This window comes from Anopheles cruzii, unplaced genomic scaffold, assembly GCF_943734635.1.
Source record: "Anopheles cruzii unplaced genomic scaffold, idAnoCruzAS_RS32_06 scaffold00184_ctg1, whole genome shotgun sequence".
Classification (NCBI taxonomy): Eukaryota; Metazoa; Arthropoda; class Insecta; order Diptera; family Culicidae; genus Anopheles; species Anopheles cruzii.
This window is the reverse complement of record NW_026453875.1, coordinates 2546-23544: the sequence shown is the minus strand read 5'-3', so window position 1 is coordinate 23544 and position 20999 is coordinate 2546. Positions and strand designations below refer to the sequence as shown.

Below are 20999 nucleotides of genomic sequence, written 5' to 3'. Positions count from 1 at the left end.
TTTCCTCCACCTGATTCGGTTCCAGGTTTCCAGGAGGCGAACCCCAACACAAATTTTCACTTCCACCCCACATTTCTACAGTGGCCACACTTCGGGGTGGTCTCGTTACTTGATGCGAAGCATATTTTGGTGGCCATTTTTTCACATAAAAAACTTTCTGTCTGTTTGGTTTTACTCTTATGTTCACGCTCACGGCATTTCTCACAGACAACGTATCACATCACGCCACGATCCGCGATGGCGATTTTCCCCGTCGGACCCGTCAACGTCATTCTGGCCGACTTTGGCGCCAAGTAAAAAAATCCAACAAACAAACGAAAAACGGAAGCTTAAGGAATTGCAACAATTTTGGGGGAAATTTATCATCTTCCCCGGGCCGGGCCGAATCACACGTTTCTGCAACAGCTGTGGAAAAGGATACGCGAAAGAGAAAACACAAAACAGAACCATTCCTTTCGGCACTTCCTCTGGAGCCGGCCTTTCCCCATTGCCCGGCCAGGCGCAAGGGTTTGTTCTGCTTTAATTGCTGTTTGCCCTGCCTGCAGATCACGCTTGAGAGCGCGCGTGCACACACACACACACGGGCACACAGGCACACAAGCACAGGCTTCCGTTTCCCGGTACATGGACGACGATGCCGGAATAACGATTGTTTTCTTCGAGCAATTAAATTTTTGGACTCGACTAATGAGCTTACACGATCACCGGAAGGAGCTTATATTGTTTTCGGTCGCCACACCTCTGGCCACGCCTTCGCGGGTCTCCTGGAAGGAGTGGAGCTGAATTCGACCCGACCACCAGCAACAGCACCACAAGAAGGAGCGCCCCGTACCACGGGTTTTCGGTGAGCAAAATATAAAATAGATGCTCCACCCGGTCCGGGGGTCGTCAGGTCGTTTCGTAATTGTTGTTGTTGTTGTTGTTGTTCGAGGACAATTAGTTGCAATTGTTCCAGCGGCGGGAGCCGAGCAGTCGTGCGGGATGCATCCACCGGGCCGGGTGAAAGGAAGTGACCACGAGCACGAGCGTCGCATGTTGGAACTCCGTAATGAGCATCGGATTTGGTGAACCATTTGGCGAACACGGAATTCAATGCCGTAGTCTACCGTTTATTTTTTGCTTTTCATCCGAAATTCGAGATTTTTCCCACAAAGGAACGCGAATGGGAAAGCGTGGCCGTGGCATCGAAGCGAATAAAACGTGGAATCGATGTCCGGTCCGATGAGCGATGACGAGCTCTCGACGGCCGGAGATAGTATTATTAATGATGGAATATTAATTTTCTTTTTATTTACACTCGTTTCGATTTTCGAAATGTAATGCAATGTAACAGTTTTGCCTTACAATTGTCGAAAAGAACATTCTGCCAATTGGTTAAGGGTAATGATATAAAATCATTCAGATTTCATCTGTCAGTTTCAAAATAAAGCCATTACTCTGACGAGCACCTTCAATTCCGCTTTCAATTTAACAGTTGTTTTATTAGTTCAGTATTTAGTAAAATCTAGTTCAGGAAGCATAAAAAGTCACGAAATACCAATCAGGAGAACTGGATGCTCATTTGGTTTTTGCCTAATACTCCGTCGAAAAACATTCCTCAACTTTTTAGGAACAATTTGGAGTCACGTCATGTCTCAAAGCCAAAGCCGAACGAACTGATTCGAATGCAGTTTGTTACCGTTTGAATGCATAATTTATGCAATTTGGTAACCTTTTTCTCATCTCCATACGGTATTGAAGTTCTTGCACGATGCAGGTAGCGGGATTGACAATCAGTCACATATTGTTTTCTTTTTAATTATTCCTCACACTTTCGTGTGTATCGTGCTAGAGGTTGTCCGAATCAGGATGTTAGGAAAACAACTACTTTACAAGAATTGCGAATGTGTCATTCGTTCAATCTGATTCGTCAGATTAATGGGGAAAAATGGCTCAATGAGGACATTCGCCGTATCGTTTTAATTTTATTTCAATACTTAAACATATTTCATCATTAAGAGGGGTTGGGTCATTAAGTCAATCAAATGGAACGAGCAACAACTCGAAGCTTTAATTTTTCAAACCACGAATCGTTCCTGCCAATCCTGCAACAACATGAGATCGCTATCATAATGCGTTTTCAATTTAACCAACCATGATAAAATCACTGATAGTCGTGCCCATAAATCATTTGAGGATTTAGATTGATTCGATTCAATTAGTCGGTACATGTGTCTAAGCATCGCTGGACGTTCGCCCGCATGATGGACGATAAGATTTATTTCTTTTCGAATGGCATCGATTCATTTACGTGCCCATTAACTCCGTATACATATTGGCGTGTGGCGGCATTCGTACGCATGATGATACAATTTGCATTCGAATGAGCTGGGCTGCAGAGGCAATGAATTTTTATTAGCGAAATAATACTTCGAAACATCGGCCAGGGGGGAGGCTATTTTTCAACCCCTCACCATCGAGATGTTGCCCGCCTTTGGCCACGTGCTCTGGTCGGTATTTGATATTTTATGACCAATCATTTCTCATCCCCACAGCAGCAGCCTACTAAATCGAGATTTTGGCAATCGAAACCCTCCACTGAAACGGTGTGTCCTTCGACGTGCTGCTCCGTCTTTCTCTGTCGCTGGCCAGGGAGTGGTAGCCAACCGCGGATGGCAGGTTGTTTGCATGTTCAATGATAATTTATGCTCGCATAGACCCCCGCGAGTGTCAGCCAGCAGCTGTTTGCCGCAACAAACCCCATTGCCAGTTAACAGGATCCACGGAGCCTCTGTGACTCACTCACTGGCGGGTTGGGTGTGAAAATGGAACATGCCGCACCGAGCCGGCTGGGTTTCTGTTGCCCACAACACCGGCACCCGATTGTCATGGGAGTGAAATATGATCTTCGAAAGAGCGATATCGCTTCTGTTTGGGATGGTGCGATTTCGGCTGGGGGACCAAGTAGGGAACGCTCCTTGTCTGTTTCAGCGCGCAGCCAGAAGGGGAATGCATTATGCACCGGTCGCTGACGAGGACGAGAGGCCCCAACCGTGACTATCGACCGTTTTGTAATGTGTGATGGGTCGTTGAAAATGTTGCGACCTTTAAATTGCGAAAATAATAAATCACCATTATGTTTGAAACATTTCACGATAAATGGATATACAGCACAATGGGTGAAGATAGCTTGATTATTAATTGAAATGCATATCAAATTTAAAGCACCATTAAATGCGTTTGTATGCAGTTGCTTTAGTTGTACAAATGACAGGAAGCAACTTTCCATGATTGATTTATTGGTACAGTGATTGAAAAGGTAATCGAAAGCGGTTTGAAATATTTCATCTCCAATTAAATAGTAATCTCAAAAAATAGCAATCTACTACTATTGGCCAGAATACATCAGAAATTATCTCTGGTATCCCCGTTATGGCCAAATTATTTAAATTTAGAAAACGAATAAACTTAAAGCCGAGCGTAGCAACATGAAAATTAAAAGGCATACGTTGAAATTGACTTAATTTCATAATTCTGAAACTCATATGCTCACCATGCAGAAATATGTAACTACTATTCAGACAACCCGTCCCAAAAAACCACTGCATCTGCCGCCAGCTAACACTAATCGAAAGTGACGGTTTGTTAGCCGTAGCCGTGCAACAAACCGAGCTGGTTCCGAGGAAAATGAACATCCCACCGAGGACGACCCAAAAGTAGGACTGTCGGTCGGTGAAATAGGAAAACGCGGAACGCGGAGTATTCCAATTTTCCGCACATGAAACGAATCCCGGAATCGCACCGCATCCTTTCGGCCCGTTATCGGCCACAGAAGGGATTCGTTATCGGCGCTGCCGTTCGCCGTGGCGGCCGTACCGGAGATGGTGCCGAAATGAAACCATGGCACACCGCTCCGCAATGTGGCAGATTTTCTCCGTCATCGCTGCCGACCCGCATCGCCAAAAAACCAATCAATTCCGTACCGCGTCCGAAGCGACAAATGACAAATTATTAGCGGTTTAATGACCACCACTCCCGGACCGGGCTCGCCGGCGTTAATGAGCCAGCCGCGTTCGATTGGGATCGGCGCGTAATTCGATGTAATTCCCACGGGTTCGGATTCGTTCGAACTCGTGGTTTAATTGCGTGCGAACGTGCGCTGTGGGGTTGGCGGCGTTTGATTGAAGCCCTGCCGCCTGCAACGCACTGCACCGAACGCTAAGAGTAGGGTTTATGTGCCCGTCGGCATCGTTTAAATGACCACCATTTCCAACACGAGAGTCACGAGGCAAAGTAATTGAAAACTGTGCCCGCGCCAATCGGGTCGAGCCAAACCGAGCACACGTTGTGCGAATGTGCTGTAATTATTTGAAACCGGATCACGCGGACGCTCCGGATATGGCGGCCTTTGTCGGGCGCACGGAAATGAGGTGATATTTTTTCGGCCCTTTTTTTATCATTTATCGTTTTTGAATTTCATTACGAAAATGGCGAATTTCGTTTTACTTTGGCCCGGTTGCGTCCAGATTTGCACCGCACGAGATATTCGTTCAATCAAATTTTTTTCATCCTTTTCATGCTGTGTTTGAACAGTAAGTTTTTCATTCTAATTTCAACAAACTAACAGTCATTCTAATTTCAACAAACATTTCCCTGATTGAAATCAAACACAGTTCCCTCAAGTAAATGCTGTGTTTTTCAAAATTATTTTAGTAATGTGTTAATAGTCGATGGTCGATGGTCGATGGAGCTCGATTGATTGAAACTTTCAGATGTTAGGAATGTAGCAGATGGCGTCAAAAGTTATCTGTTTGTACAGTTTGCCACAGAAGTAACGGAGGATTTTTTATCTTTCTGAAAAGTCAACACTGTGATTCAGTGTTGTCAAAACAACTCAAATGTTTGAATGGTATATCCATTTTGAAAATGGTCGTCTTGAGCTCCACGAGCTCCAAGAAAACACTACAAACATAGAATAATTATTGGTGCTCAAGTATTTTTGTTATAGCTTTTAAGGTGCATCACAGTTGACTAATTGACTGATGATAAAATATCATACGTTGATCAAAAAACAGTGAGAGACAGTTGCACAGCAGCCTCAGGGTCAGGTCGTCTTCTCAAACATGGAGCAGAAGCAAAACCGTCAAAATTGGGCAAGGAGTGTCGGTGAGTTAGTACGGGAAGTCACGACCTTAAATGCGAAAACGGTCTGAGCGCCCTTATACCAATTACGAAGCAGGGTGTGTTAATCGGAACTGATCAGTGTCGTACCAACCAAGCCTACTAGGTTGTTCATTAAGTTTTGACGTTCGATACCATAGGGCGCTGCTAGGAGTCTAATTTTTTTTGTCATATTGGTACACTATCCAAATGAACGTATGGAAATTTTCATTTCAATCGGTCACTTAATTTTTAAAAGCCTTTTAGTATCGACGTGTCATTTTCATATTTTACAGCTGTTATGACGTCATCATTTGATGGAAAACGCTTTTCACGCATGGTTTTTTTTAGGTCTGAATACTGATGGAAGTCGTCAGGGGCCAAATCTAGTGAATACGGTGGATACTCTAACAATTCGGACTTTAATTCATGGATTTTTACCATTTTCAAAATGCTCTTGTGACACGGGTCATTGCCCTGATGAAAGAGGATGTTTTTCTTCTTCAAACCGGGTCTTTTTTCACGAATTTTCGCTTTCAGTTGCTCTAAAATGTTATAAAAATAATCAAAATTTATTGTTTTATCAATTTACAAGTAATTCGCTAGCAAAATTCCATTCGAATCCCACAAAACTGATCCTAACATCTTTTTTGGCAATTTCTTGACGAACTCGTTTCGGAACTGAAGAAAAGGGTTCACACCACTCCTTAGACTCTTGTTTTGATTCAGGATCATAGTGATAGACCCAAGTCTCATCCACAGTAATGATTCGATGTACAAAATCCACTTTATCCTATCGAAAACGCTTTAAATGTTGTCAAGAAAGATGCATTCGAATGCGTTTGTAGCAAATGCGGCACCCATTGTGCAAACAGCTTTCTCGAACCCAAAACTTCAGTCAAAATATTGGTTATACTGTTGAATGAGTTGGCTAGGTCTTGTACTAAATCTCTTTCAGTGGTTTGACGATTTTCCATTACGATATCCTGTATTGTTTTACGATTTCCGATGTTGTGTCTGTGTTTTGACGTTTTTGACATGGATCGTCTTGAAGGCTACTACGACCACGTTTAAACTCAGAAACCCCCCTTTTAACCCCCCAATTAAAGGTGAAGAGTCCTTACACACTTCCAGTATTGGTTCATTATTTTCCTTTGCTTTTAAATGTTTTAAAAATAAAAATGAAATCAGTGCACGATACTTGATTTTTTCCATTGTAAAAAATACTGTGACACGTCGATATTAAATGGCTTGTGAAAAAAAACAATTAGGTGACCGATTTAAATGAAACTTCACATACGTTCATATGAAGAGTGTACCAATATAACAAAAAAAAGTTAGGCTCGTAGCAGTGCCCTACTGTATCGAACGTCAAAACTTAATGAACAGCCAAGTAAGAACAGCAATCTTTGTGAATTTTTGTTGCAAGTGGTCAATCCAAGACTGACCTTGGGGCGTACGGGAGAACAATACATAGCTTTTAGGCAAAAAATATCCCGAAAGTCAGAATTCATGTGGGTATCAATTGCAAATACAACAACAAACATATGCGATCGAGCAATGCTTACAGATTAAGGCAATCAAACGGATTTCGTTCATACAAAAAAGGACTCAAGATCGTCAGCATCAAGCAAGTGGAAGGAAACCGAAGCATTCGAATCGAATCGAATAGAAGAGTCGTGGCAAGATAGAAAATAGTCCGTTAGACTTTTCCTTACTTCCTAAGTGAAAATAGCTCCTGCAGGGAGCGCATAACTAACTAAGCATTTATATTGCCCCAGAATGGACTTACTTTGAGTAAACTTGAAGAGCAGTTTAGACTTGTAACTCATGTCATTCCACCGGGCATAGCGAACGTACGAACAAACACTTGACAGAGTACTTGTCTGGTCGTCTGGTCATTAAATTTGATCTCCTCCATAATTTGACCGTATCGATGAAATGTTTCAACCGCGCGCGCTTTACTAATGGCTTGTCCTTCTTCTGTCCTTTCCGGCCGTTCCACAGAGACGACCACCGGATGTCCACCGCCGGAGTTGAAGATCTCGCGGTCCCGCAAGCAGTACGCAACGACCGAGCCACCGTTCGTGACGTTCGAGACGACGCAGATCTATCTGCCGCAGGACTTTACGACCGCCGATTTCGAGCTCGTGGAAGCCGGACGGGCCGGCTCGCACGCGAGCCTCTCCGGCGACAGTGTCGGCGACACGAAGGGCGGCTCCTCCGCCGCACTCCGGGGCCCCCACTCCGACACTTCTTTTTGGTGGGAGCTGGGTGTCCAGAATGCGGAACTTCGCGAATCGCTAGCCGCTGCCTCATTCCCGTCCGCTGCGCTCCGTAGCCGGCGGGCCACCCGGCCGCGCCATCGCCGCCGGCGCCGCTCTTCGTCGTCGTACGCCCCGTCGCAGCACGATCTGCACCAGATGCTCAACCTGGAGGAGCTGACGCCCGCCATCGTCATCGACAACATCTTCAACGAGAACGACAGCGATCACAGTGTGTTCGACAATCTGTTCCTGAACAATGGCCCCCCGGAGGAGGATGGTGACGAGGAGGACGGGCGAGACGGTCCCGGGGACGGGACGGATGGGGGCCGGTACGTGGACAAGAACGAGATCGAGGGCGAGGAAGAGATTATCGTCGAGATGGGCGACAACGGGAGCATCATCAGGCGGCGCGTCAAACGAAAGTCGGGCAAGACGACGGGCGCCCTGAGCCGGGCCAAGGCGGGCAGCGGCAGCGACGGGGGCAGCAAGAGCATCGCCCGCCATCACAAGCAAGGTAAGAACCCGGGGGCCCACTGTCGGCAAAACGGTGGATGGGTGGTGGTGGTGGTGGTGGTACCGCTCAAAAACTGCTACTCAAGGTCCTTGCAGCGTTCGCTGATGGGTCTTAACAGCTCCATCGTACAAAACTATCATCGACCGGGCGAGAGTGGCCAAGGTAGTCGTTCGCAGGAGTCAATCAATCCTTGTAGTGTGTGCGCGAGTGTGTGTGTGTGGGAAGGTGCACTGAGAAAAACGGCAAAAACTGGTCCTCATTGGCTCTATTCTCTGATTCTCTGCCGCCCGCTCCTGATCGGCCGCGCGGGGCGTTCGCCAGGTGTGGCGGATTGTTCGATATAAATTTCTGTCGATTGGACCCACAGGACTTCAACTTCAAGGATTGAGCGATTCCACCTTGAGACCCAAGGTTTTATCGTGCGCTTGGGAAACGACGCACGGAGGACGGATGTGTGTGTGTTCCGATTTATTCCGCAACAGAATAAACTTCGCGTCGTGTCGTGTCGTGGAGCAAAGTTGCTGATAAACTAATCATAGAGTGGAGCGAAATCGTGTCCCGCGTCGTGTTTGAATTTGTTTCAGCCGGATCCCTGTGCTCGGTCTCGAGTTGCCAGCGGTGACAAGCGGCACAATGCCGCACACCGAAACTTTAACATAATCTAAAACACGTTCAAGATACTTTGACTGTCATTTGAAATGCAGTTTAGTTCATAGTATTCTGCCAATCCAACAATTAACAGTAGTTTTGGTGGAAGAATCATCAACAAAGCTTGATTTGCTTCAGGCTCATTAAGTTAATCGGCCAACAAAAAAAGCCAGCCTTACTAGTCGATAGAATAACTCATAAATGACTAGGAAAAGTTATACAGACTAATGGGATTATGCATGAAAAAGGACTTACACTGTATTTGTTATTTTGATTTGATTTTGATAACGAAAACAAGTTAAACATTCTTATTGATGATGATACATTTGATATGAACTAACTTTTTGTTTTGTGAACTCTCTTGATGTTTGTTTCAATATTGTTTATTATATGAAGATCCTCGTTTAGTTGAACTGTTCCATGATAAATTACAAAAATTGAAGCCACAATTGTGTGCTTGAAACATAATTTTTGATTCAATAACTTTCTTATCTGTTACTGGCATAATTTTAAAAATTATTTTAATTTAAAAGAATCAAACATGGCTCGACCGTAGACCGTTCTATGCAACAGACGTTAGTTCGAACCCTGCATCAGCTTGAGTGCTCTAAGTTTATTCAAACAAAATTCCACAATCGGTGATCAAATGTTTTTCGACAGAGGGATGGATTAGAATGTTTACAACATTGGTTCCTAGCCTAGCTCATACGCCAATCCCGAGCTTAGAGTACTCGAAATTCCCGTTGGGATTGGGAAAACGCGGCTCAAACAAAGTCAACACACGGCAGATCACTAGCGAACGCTCTCGCTTACACAACCTGCTCCCGACACTGCGATCCGTTTGATCCTTGATCCAATCAAGCGAATAGTTTCATAGTTTCCACCCGCCGCGCACATGGTCGTAAAGTAACGGGTAACGGGCACGAAAAAGAACGTTGTTTGTGTACGCGCGCCACGACGACGCGAACAATCGGATCGGATCGGACCGGAAAAGCCTACCCGCCAGCCAGCCAGCCAGCGCAATCCCGACGCATCCTCAATACACACCTCCAATTCTCCAGATCACACGTATGACGCGGATGCCCCGGAAGCGGTCGAGTTTGCCGGCGAGTTGCTGTCGCACGGCGGTGACGGCCACCATCAGCCGGCGGGTGCCCTGGGCCGGGTCCGGGTGAAGCGCAAATCCGGAAAAGCGACCGGGGCGCTCAGCCGACCGAAGGGCGGCAGCGACAGTGGCAGTAAGAGTATTAGTCGCAATGCCAACAAAGGTGAGCTCTACCAATCACAACCAACAAACCCGCAACCAACCCCCACAACCGCGGGGACTCTCGCAGCCTTTTGCACGACTTTTGCACCCGCTTCTCGCCAGCCACGCCGGAAGTTCCACGATTCGAGAGGGCAAACTTTACGGGGGAGGGAAAAATATTTACAGAATATGAAAATGAAACCCCCAACGCTTCCCACACGTATACGCATATACGCGGCACTACAGGACAGGCAGTTCGTACTTTGACGCAAAACTGTAAATTGTAAATCGGCAACAAAAAAGAGAGCGAGAAGTGCGCCGAACGCGGTGCGCCCCGTTTGTGGCCATATGTACAGGGGTGTGGTGACTACAATAGTGGCAAACGGCCGGCAACAAATCTGTTCCTGATTGTGAGCCATTGTGCGATAGGGGGAAAAAAAAACTTTGGCACTGGTTGTTTGTTCCGTCGGTCCAAAAGTAACACATTGTCAGAAGTCTGTGAAAGGAGCAAGAAGGATAAACCTACCAATGGAATATGAAGAAAGCAAAGTCTGTGGCAACTACAAGGGCTAACTTTGTAGAAGCGTTCAACAAAGTAGTCACATTTGACCAATTCGGTTTGACCATGATACTAAAACTGTACGAACAATGTTTATCATAATTATACATTAAAAAGCGAAATTACCTTAAACGTATAAATATAAGTTTGGCTAAAAAGAAATCCATCGTTTTGTCGGTAGATGGCTGCAGTGATCGATATCTCGGAAAGTATCAAACAAATTCAAGATTTTGCTCGTGATCGTCACCTTGATTCACTTCACTTCACGGTCAAAATGCAGTGTTTTTTGTTTGTTTGTTTGTTTCCATTCAATTGTAACTTAAAGGGTGTTAACAATGCAAGTTAACAAAGAGAAAATTTGGTATATTTTACAGATACAGTTAAATTTTTTACAGGCAGACCTGTCGTCGAAAATGTCTATAAAATAACAGAAATAATCAAAGTTGATCGGCATGTTAGTAATCAGAGCATCGGCCAGGAGCAAAAGATTAACTATCAAGCAGTTTTAAGCCATTTACGCAAGCCTCAATCGATTCTTTGAATTCTCAAAGAAGCTCGATGTTTAAGTGCCACAAAAATTAACTCAAGAAATGTGATAGATCGAATTTCCATCTGCAAAGTTTTGATCAAACGGAATGAAATCGACATACTTCTTTAACGAATGGTTACGGGAGATGAGAAATAAGATACATACGACAATACTGTGTGAAAAAGATCCTAGTCTAAGATCGTTGTAAAGCAGTTCAACTGGTGGTCAAACCAGGACTAACGAGTAGGAAGCTTCTACTGGGTACATGGTGAGACTTGAAAGGAAGCATTTATTATGAGTTGGTTCTGTGTAGCCAAACACAAAATTCAGATCTCAACAACGGCACCGTTTAAAGCTAGCGAGAAGCTTCCTGAGAAAATTTAAATCACGAGAAGATTGTGAAAATGGATTGCTAGAGTTTTCTGCCAATAACGACCAAAACTTCTATAAAAGAGGCATTATGAAGCTATCTTCAAAAAGGCAACAAATTATATAACAAAACGGTTCATATTTGACGCACATCGGACCATCGGAAATAGGTTAAAAAAAATTTGAGTTTCAAGCATTTTAACTTTTTAATGAATTTCTTTTAAGCCAAACTTATACTTTGTGACAGATGAAGATGAAGCGTGCCCAACACTTTGACAGAGCATCAGCCAGCCAGTATCAGTCTAATTGGGTTTTTAGTATATTCTTAAATGTCCTCTATCGAAAGTGATATAACTAAAGAGTGGAAGGTGATATAAATACCTAAAAGTTTGTTTCGTAGTTCATTCATCAAATGTTGCAGGCAGTCCTACGCAGTCAAATCAAAGCATCTTATTAACAATTATTTATGTTTGTTGCCCATTTCTTCAACTGTATCTTGTTTTGTAAATGTGTTAATTGACTTCTGTAAGATTTTCGAGATGAGCATGGAACATTTTCCACTTCGTATGATAAGTTTGCCACTGTGTGAGAATATCTTTCTGCCATCGCCATGAGCTGCGCCTGGGTAACAAAAGTTCACGACGCACGTAACAATTTAATTAGCGTACGTTTAACTTTTTCCGCCCCGACGAAAGTGATACCGCGAATAGCGCAGTCAATTTAGGCTACATTTTATGCGTCGGCAAGAATCGGAAAGATTGTGTTCGTCGCAAAAGCTAAAGCGAACCCGAACACCGAGGCTTCCCGGTCCCGACCCTTCCTCTTTGATCCCCTGTTACACACCCCGTACATGTGTTCCCCACGTTGCTTGCCAACCGAAACCGACTTCGACTTTTGCTCCGATTTTCCGCGGTTCCAGGCCCACGGAACCGGAAACCCTTCGCCAACGCCATCCATTGCTTCCAAATTTCTGCTCCGCCAAGCGAGCTTCTCGCGGGTGGCACTACAAATCAGCGCCATAATTGGTAATCGCATCGCAGTAAAGTTGAGCCAGGCCTCGTTCATCGTCGCTCCGTTCGCGCGCTTTCGATCGACGCTCGAAGCTGCTCCAGCATAAATCCGGACCCATCGTGGACGTTACACGCACACACACACACACACATCAAGCCGCGAAAGGGGTTTCCTTTTTATGGCTTTTTTGTGACCGGTACACACACACACGCACCACACATAGTAGTGAGGCCACTCCAAGAGACGGCGAAAATGAAGGCGATAAATGTTATGCCACTTCTCACTCGAACCCGCTCCACAGCATGGTGTGTGTGTGTGTTTGTGGACGTTTGGTTGTACGGTTCCCGTTCCGGATAGCTCATTCAGATGCAGTCGGCGTCGGTACGGAACACGCGCCCGTTCCAGTTCACTTCCTTAGACGATTCGTCATCCACTTCCGGTGCACGGTGCACCGACTCGCCTCTCGCCTCGCTCATTCATCGCGCTTGTGCCTATTAAACGCTACCGCCTCACTCTCTCTCTGTCTGTGTGTATGTGTATGAAAATAGTTCCTTGTATCGGTGTGCGAGGGAAATTTTCCAGCAACGGTTTCCTGCGGTTTGCGCTTGATTGGCATTATGGTTGCGCTTCCTGCTTCGCTTCGCCCGAAAACCCCTGCGCCATTTACCACGCGACTTCCGGTGCTACGTCACCAACCGCACGTCACCCCGCATCGCACCGCACCACCTGCTTCCGCTCCTGACGTAGTAGTGTGCTTCAGCCGTAGTGATTTGGCGTAGAGCTTCCGAGTTACCCGAGCACCGTGAAAAGGGCACCGAGTGTCCGCCTCTCGTCCCCGGCCCCTCGTGAACTGTTACCACTCACCTGCACCACCCGCTACTTGCAGGCCAGTACGACGAGGACGGTAGCTACGTGCCACCGCTGCCGGACTCGGGCGAACACCCGGACCGGGAGGACAAGGAGAGCGAGGAGGTCGAAGAGAGCCCCGAGTTGCACCAGTTCCGCGAGGTGTCGGAGGTGCGGTTCCCGGGCGAGGTGGGACCGCTCGGGGGGCACCGGCTGTGCAAGATCCAGTGCATCCGGGGCCACTGGGTCGGACCACTGTGCGCGATGAACGAGCACGAGCAGGACGAGCACGGCCAGCTCAAGTTCGAGCCCCTCTACAAGCGGTGCGTCGTCGACCACATTCCGCCCCATCTGCTGCTGAGCTACAAGAACGTCTCGGTGGTAAGTTGTGCGGAGGTGGCAGAGTGGCCCCAGGGCGAGGGGGGCCGATGAACGGGATCTACATATGTACCTCGGTTGTTGTCACCTTCCGCACAGACGCTCGGCTGGGATCTACCGCACGGACACACGCTGCAAGCCCGCTGCCGGGACCTCGGCCTCTACAAGCTGCTGGGCGAGGCGAAGGTCCTCTGTTCCAACGGGCTGTGGGCTCCGAAGATGCCGTCCTGCGTGCCGACCACGCTGCTCACTAATTACTCCGGTAAGTACTGCTCAGCGAACGGGGACTTGAGGCGCAGCAAAACTTGGCCAAATCAAACTAAAAAAAACCAAGGACATTACAAAAAAAATTATTTTAAATTACTTTCAAAGTAAATATGCTTAATCACAAAACAGAGGGACCGTTTGGCATCGAAATGTCCATCGTTCCCAACGTCTCCGGTCACTCGCCTGTAAAGCACTCACCGTTTTTCCTTGGCCCAACAACATTCAATCGGACGAAGTTGTGGGGTCTCAGGAAAATATTAATCTAATTATTGATTGATTGTGAACTGTTGACCGTTGTCCACTGTTTGTCCACTCTTCATGGAACCTATAAAATCACATATTTTAGCTAAATTGGGCAGCTTTAAGGTCTAAAAATGGTCGCCTACCTACCTTGCCACGGTGCAATGCTGCGTGAAATTCAAAACCGGCAGCATTTGTATTGTTAGGGCCTATCTGGCCACAATGCGTATGCGAAATTTTAGAAGTAGTCGTAACAACTAGAAGCTTGTAATCTCCAATCACGGACCGATTCAACCACGGACAAAGTCAAGTGATGGCACCTACAGATTGTACAAATATTTGCAACAATGGGTAAGGTGAACGAGATCGCCGGTCTTTCAGGTTTGCTGAGAGCCCTCTAAGGGTTACCTCTAAGGGTTGTGGAGCTCGGGAACTGATGTGGCCAATTGGCCACATAGGGATGTTTGTGAAGAAACAGCAATCGCGCTATTGATCTGCTTCGCTCCAAGGTGTCCCCGATCAAGCCAACGCACTAAGCGAAATTTGGAAGAGGCAAGCCGACTTTGATGGTTTCAGGAAGAATTGACGGAATTTTAAAACTTGTTTGTTTGCTTTGCATCTGGTTTGATGAAATTCAACATTTTATTTCTAATACACGCGACCAGGAATATTGAATTAGCCATTTTAACGACCCAAGTTATGGAATCGGCATAACAACTGCTTCTATATCAGTAATAGAATTGACTTTTTAATGAATAATCATGTGTAAATATCGGAATTATGATAAAGAAAAAACTTATCACATATGCGTAAGGAACATTAATTTGATTTCTTCATCCAAATCCATATAGATATTGTCTTCTTTCTAACACGTTAGGCCTAATAATTTACTTTTTTCACGCCAATTTCCTTGCCAATCAAATCACTTAATCCAAATTATATTCATCTTTCAATAAAGGTTCCATTTAACGTATTCTGCGTCGCTATTGATGCTTTGATTTGCTTTTGGGGGAAATATAACTGAAATCCCCATGCTTTGAAATCATTTAATGGCCTTTTCCCTATCTGTAGTCAGGGAGGATAATTCGGGCTCTCCAGAGAAGACGTCTGACAGCAACTCTCGTAAACGGTTTTAGTGTACCTTCTAACCTACTCCATCTATTCTTATTAGTGGGTAGAGTTTCATTAGAGTTCGAAGTGGCCTCGCTAGATCTCGACGAGACCTAAATGCATTAAAGACACCCTTTGGGCACGCTTTTTTGCTACGTACGTGTTACTGCTTCGACTTCATTTGCATGCGGTTCCATTTTGGGCCTTCTTTCTATGGACAGAGATGGAAGCTGGAGCACCCGTTTACTGTGGCCAAGTTCTGCTGTGTCAATCGGGGTTTTTTTTTTGCGATACTCCAATTAACCTCTGGCGCTGCTTCCGGTTTTCGGAACTTTCGCACCTTTTTCGGTCCGCACCTTCGCCACTGGACGGCGCAGACGACAGCCCACCGTCGATCCGCATCAAGGTAGGCGTCGGCTCGGCCGCCTACGAGCCGTCGGGTGTGTTGGCCGTACTGCCGACCAGCACCATCCACCTCGACTGCATGTACCCGCGGCGCCGGGGTTCTCCCGAGTGGACCTGGACCGGATGGTTCCGCCAGTATCTAACGGGTACGTAGTCACCACCGCAGGGATTCCCACCCCGCCGGGTTTCATCTTGACTTTTGGAACCACCCTCCGCCTGCAGGCTGGTCCGCGGTACCGGAAGAGAAGGCATCCCGCTATCGGCTCACGATTAAGGACATCCAGAATCAGGACTCGGGCACGTACACGTGCGCTTCGCCCCGCGGACTCACGAACAGCATCGTAATCATCGTGGCAGGTACTTGGCTGACAGCGCGCCAGCGGGTCTCATATCGCGCCGCAAAAAAACCTAACTTCGTATCAATTTGCACCCCCCCACAGTGTCCCAGTGTGCCGCCCTGACGGAACCGAACCCGCCACTGTCGCTCCGGCTCGAGGGCATCAAGCTGGGCCAGCGCGCCCTCTATCGGTGCCCGCTCGGCTACAGTCTGCAGGGTACGGCCAACGCAACCTGCCTCGCTTCCGGTAAGCGCCCGTAACGGGAGAAATCATTCCGCGCCGTCATGACCGACGCCCGGTGGACCCCGGGCTACCGCATAACGCGCCCGCCGCACTCACTAACATTTGTCCGCCCGTTTTTTTTTCTGTTGGTATCCGGTTTTTGCCGGCACTTTTTTCTTTCCGCTCGCATTACGGATTTCGGACACCACCCGAAGGAAACTGGTCGTCGCCGACGCCCAACTGCCACCCGATCCAGTGCCCGCCGCTGTTCCTGGAGGATCCGCATCTGAGTCTGGTCGAGCTGAACACGTCCGCCTGGGGCCGGGCGGTGTTCCGCTGTGCCTGGGGCTACCGGCTGAGCGGACCGCCCGGTCTGGAATGTGAACCCAACGGCCACTGGAGCGGTCCGATACCGCGCTGCCGTGGTATGTCATTAGGCGTTGTTACACATTAATCTGAGCCCGGTAGAGCCCGAGCTAGTAGAGCGAGGCCGTAGGATTCACACCCGAGACCGAGACCGAAGAGACCGCCAGGGTAGGGGCCAGTGACGTAGCATTCCTCACATTCACAACATCCTCATCTGCATCGTTGTGAGCGGCGCGCGGTCGGATCGTGAGTCGGGTCGGGCAAATTAACCGACCGACGACCGACCAGCCGATCATTCACCATCCCAAAGACACTCGGGTTTATTCATTCAACCAATTGGCCACACATTCCCTGGATCGCACCTGTAGGGCGCACGCCACAGATTGGACAGATTCCATTCCGCGCATCCTCTAGATAGATTAGGCCAGGGAGGTGGTGTTGGCATGGAACGCAAGGGCAAAAGGACGAACAACTGGCGGAAGTCAAGTGCTCGGCTCTCCAGACCCTCCCCCCGGCACGCTTCATCCACTGTCCTCCACGTGACTTTATCCATCGTATAGACGGTTCTAGCTACCTTCACCTTCACGTCACGTTCCCACGCTTCAAACCCGCCTCACTGCTTCCGGCACTGTTATCAGTGGCCGCCGCTCTCTCTCTCTCTATCTCTCTGTTCCGCTTCGTTTCCTCGCTCACCATACGCTCTTTACTCCATACGAAGCCTTCTTCTCTATCGATCTATCTATTCTATTCTTCTGTCTTTTGTCTTCCACTCTTCCACACTTCTTGTGTCACCATCGTTCCCGTCCACCGTCCGTCACTTCCCACTTCCCACACGTCACCGACCATCACCTTTCATGTGGATCCTAAAACCTTCTGTATGTCTACATCTAGCCATTCAATGTCCACAGCCACTGGTTCCAATAAACGGCAGAATCGACGGCACCAGTGGCCTGACGACGTTCGGTCAGCGACGCTATGCGGTCGGGGCACTGGTAACGTTCAGCTGCACCGAGGGTCATCTTCTCGTCGGCGAGGCGTCAATTGTCTGCACCGAAACCGGATTCTGGTCACACCCGCCCCCGTTCTGTAAGTAAAAGCAATAAGGCCGGACACGGCCCCGAAGGGACGCCCGTCGGCCGAGCGAACACATCACGCGAGTCCAAACTGACACTTTGTCGGCGGTCACCGAAGTACTTTCAATTGTAACTTGCCTTAGTGCACGGGATTAAGAACTTCTGGGCCCCATAGAACCTCTCATACCACATGTAGCTGCCCCGCCCGAAGTCAAGTTAGTAGTGGTCCATAGAAAAGTTCACAGCTCAAAATTAAGACATCCACAAGCGCCTACTCTGTTTGGCACATATTAACTGAAATAGAAATAATGACAGACAAGGCAGTTGAAAATAATGACAGTAACCTGAACTTGTGCGGAACTGTCGACTCTCCTGCGCTGCATTTACGACGACCATCGGCAGCAACTGATTCTCGTTCTTCTCGCTCGTCCCCCCGCCGGCGTTTAGGTAAAGCACAGTGTCCGTACCCGGGCGATCCACCGAACGGACTGATTGCACCGCTGAAGTTCCACTACGACCCGGGAGACTACCTGACCGTGCAGTGCCGGCCCGGGTTCGTCGAGCACGGCGCTAACGGTGGCCCCCCGGAGCGTCCCCGCTGCACGCCCGAAGGAGACTGGTCCGGTCCGGTGCCGCAGTGCCGAAGCTACGAAGAAATCTAAAAGCATCCGCCGACCGAATGAAAGCAGAAAGCGCCACAGTCAACAACAGCGTGAGACCGTCACCTTCCACTTCTTCGTCGGAACACCGGACTACCAACCGGAACCAACAACCAGCATCGTCGTCGACCGGTGGGAAAACCAAGAGATCGGCGCCGCAGTCGCGGTGTAACACACAGAGAAGTCCTTGTGATATATAAATCGCGTTGAGATGGCGACACGGGAGCGGAACGGCAGCGGTGGAACAAGTCGTGCGGACACACCACATCACCAAGCGAGACGGAGGGAGAGATGGGTCATAGCCATAAAACCTGCAACAGACAGACATATACATATTTATAAAAGTACAACTCTGAGCGGTTTGGTGTTTGAAAGCAGTAGTTACGCAAAAGCTGAAGCTGTTGTCCTACACGTTCGGCCACAATCTTTTACTCAGTAGGAAGCTGGTGTCAGGAGGAGGAGCTGCTGTCGTCCCGTAAAGAAGCTGGATCACGGAGAGTATACACGGGCCTTTGTGGCGGTGGCGCACGGCAGGAGGAATTTGTTGACGTGAGCAGCAGCTAGGGTTAAGGATAGAGGACAGTCAACGCATAGGATAAGCTATCGTTCCAATTACAATAAGCGTTTTAAGGCGGTGAAGTTGGCGTGTATAGAGTAGCCAGAAGTAGCCAGAGCATCTACTTGGTCAGTCTTGGGTTGCATCAGGAGATCGCAAGACATTAGATGCATTATCCATTGAAAAGAAAACCACATATGCGAGACCTGGGGAACCGTGCGCTGTGGCGCTCGCGTAGGAAGTCTGTTGATCCTTTCACCATCCTCTAAACGAACCATATCAGCTACGCGGAAGCTATATCAACCGAATGTACACAGATGAACAGATACTTCTTAGACCACACCTCGGAGGAACACGCTCGTCGGTTGGTCTTTCCATGCGTTATCAACCCAGCGTTTTACAGCTTCTACGGCTTTCGTTAACTGAAAGGAACTAGCCCCACTGGGTGGGAAGGCAACTGTTTTAAACTGTAAACTTACCAGCACAACACTTATAAATATCTATGAATACTTTAAACACAACCCACTCTAGTCATATCTTACCAAGTACTACAGTACTACTGGCCGTACCGAGCCAGGCCAGGGGGAAGCGCTGGAACCTCCTTCCTTCGCCGCTGAGCCCCGCGGAAGATGCGGCACACGAACCTATAATCAAAATGTCTACACACACACAGATATACCTTTTAGTGGAGTGGAGTATCGCCACACTTGCAAGCTGCAGATGCAGACCCCAAACCAACAGTATTTACAACAAATCAACTCACTCTCAACCCTTGTTCCCGGTGCACGGCTAGCGGAATGGAGAAAGTTTGTTAAATGTCCGAGTTGTTACAACGAAACTGGCGGCCGGTTCGTCGGCAGGGCGATTGCCTGGCAGGAGACCTAAGGGAAATCAAAATTGGTATGTGTGTCTGTATGTGTTGCCCTGTCCTTTTAGAATGTTATATTTGCACCACACCCCAAACCAGGGAGCATGTTCGAAGGAACTGTAAAGTGTAAGGTGATTGGCTTAAGTTATGTTGAATATTGGCTCATTCAGATAGTGCGCCACTCGATACTCGATACCATGCGAACTATTCCAAGTGTTTTCTCAACCATCGTCATGCGCACCCTGTGCCATCAGAAGAACCAGGTGGGCTAGAATAACACAGTTGCCGTGCCAAAAGTGTGTGTTCAATTGAGGGGTTAATTTTGCTCATTAACAAGGTCTTGGTATAGGGAGTAGTAGGTTGTCATTAGCAGAGACATGCTCGCCAAGAGCATCATACGTTGAGAGTCGATAGGACGACATACCAATTCCGGGTAGCAATCACCACACGCAAACGTCGTGTTCGAACACCTAAAGTGTAGAGGACGGCGCACCGACCAGCTCTGCTCCTGAGGGGCTATACTTGATGAGCCGTGAATGCCCAAAACCAGATTCCGTTGCAACAGGCGGTGTTTAAAAAAACCGTTGAGAGTAGCATGACGCTGGAAGCACACGTTATTTTAAAGAACTTCTTTTGCGACTTCCATTCCATCTACAGAAGTACTTTGTGGACGAAAAAGCTCTACGCTATTTATGGACGGAAGAGGCAAGTCGTTTGGGGACTACAAAACAGGCGGACAAGAGAAAGAAAACAAGGAAGAAAAGGCATCAGACGTGTCCACTCCGTTATGTGCGTGTGAAGCTAACTCCATACATTCAACAACAGTTCTCTGACTTGGTCTGTAACATAAGGAATAAGAACACAAAATAAAGAAATAATGAAACATTTATGTAAAACACCCACAAAACAGATCTTGCTAAATCTTGATCGTTTGAGATTGTATGTTGGTATTATCCCAAGGTATTATGGTACGGCTGGGTATTATCCCAAGCAGACTGATTGGCTAGCTGATCGTGAGCATAACGCTGGAGCTGTCTGAATCTATTTAACTTACCTGCAGTCAAAAGACAGCCTCAACAACAATACTGCAACATGGCCTGGCGAAACTTTGTACAAGCAGCATAAGTCGATTATTCCAGTGGTTTACCGGTAAGCTCGTTTGTTCTTTTTGATTTTATTTTAAATTTTACTACCATTCACAAGGCAACGGACATCTAGATTTATTGCCAACCTTAAAAACTAGTTTACAACAATGATTACAGCTTAATATCTAGCCCTAAACAAACTTATCAATAAGCTCTACTCTCAATTTTTCTGGCTTTTTCTGTATTCGCACGCATAGGCATATTAAAATCAAACACTGACGGAGCGAAACAATACGGTGAATGG

The 20999-nt window shown here is 47.3% G+C and overlaps 1 protein-coding gene across 1 annotated transcript; it reads left to right on the top strand.

Moving 5' to 3' along the window:
- Positions 1 to 7146: 7146 nt before the first annotated feature.
- On the top strand, positions 7147 to 18189 carry LOC128275969 (locomotion-related protein Hikaru genki-like; the record flags this gene model as incomplete). Its single annotated transcript, XM_053014438.1, has 10 exons — positions 7147 to 7920; positions 9630 to 9836; positions 13169 to 13509; positions 13606 to 13768; positions 15501 to 15674; positions 15751 to 15885; positions 15969 to 16112; positions 16304 to 16513; positions 17346 to 17540; positions 17975 to 18189. Coding segments are annotated over 10 exons (2558 nt in total), but the record flags the coding sequence as incomplete, so codon positions are not given.
- Positions 18190 to 20999: the final 2810 nt, after the last annotated feature.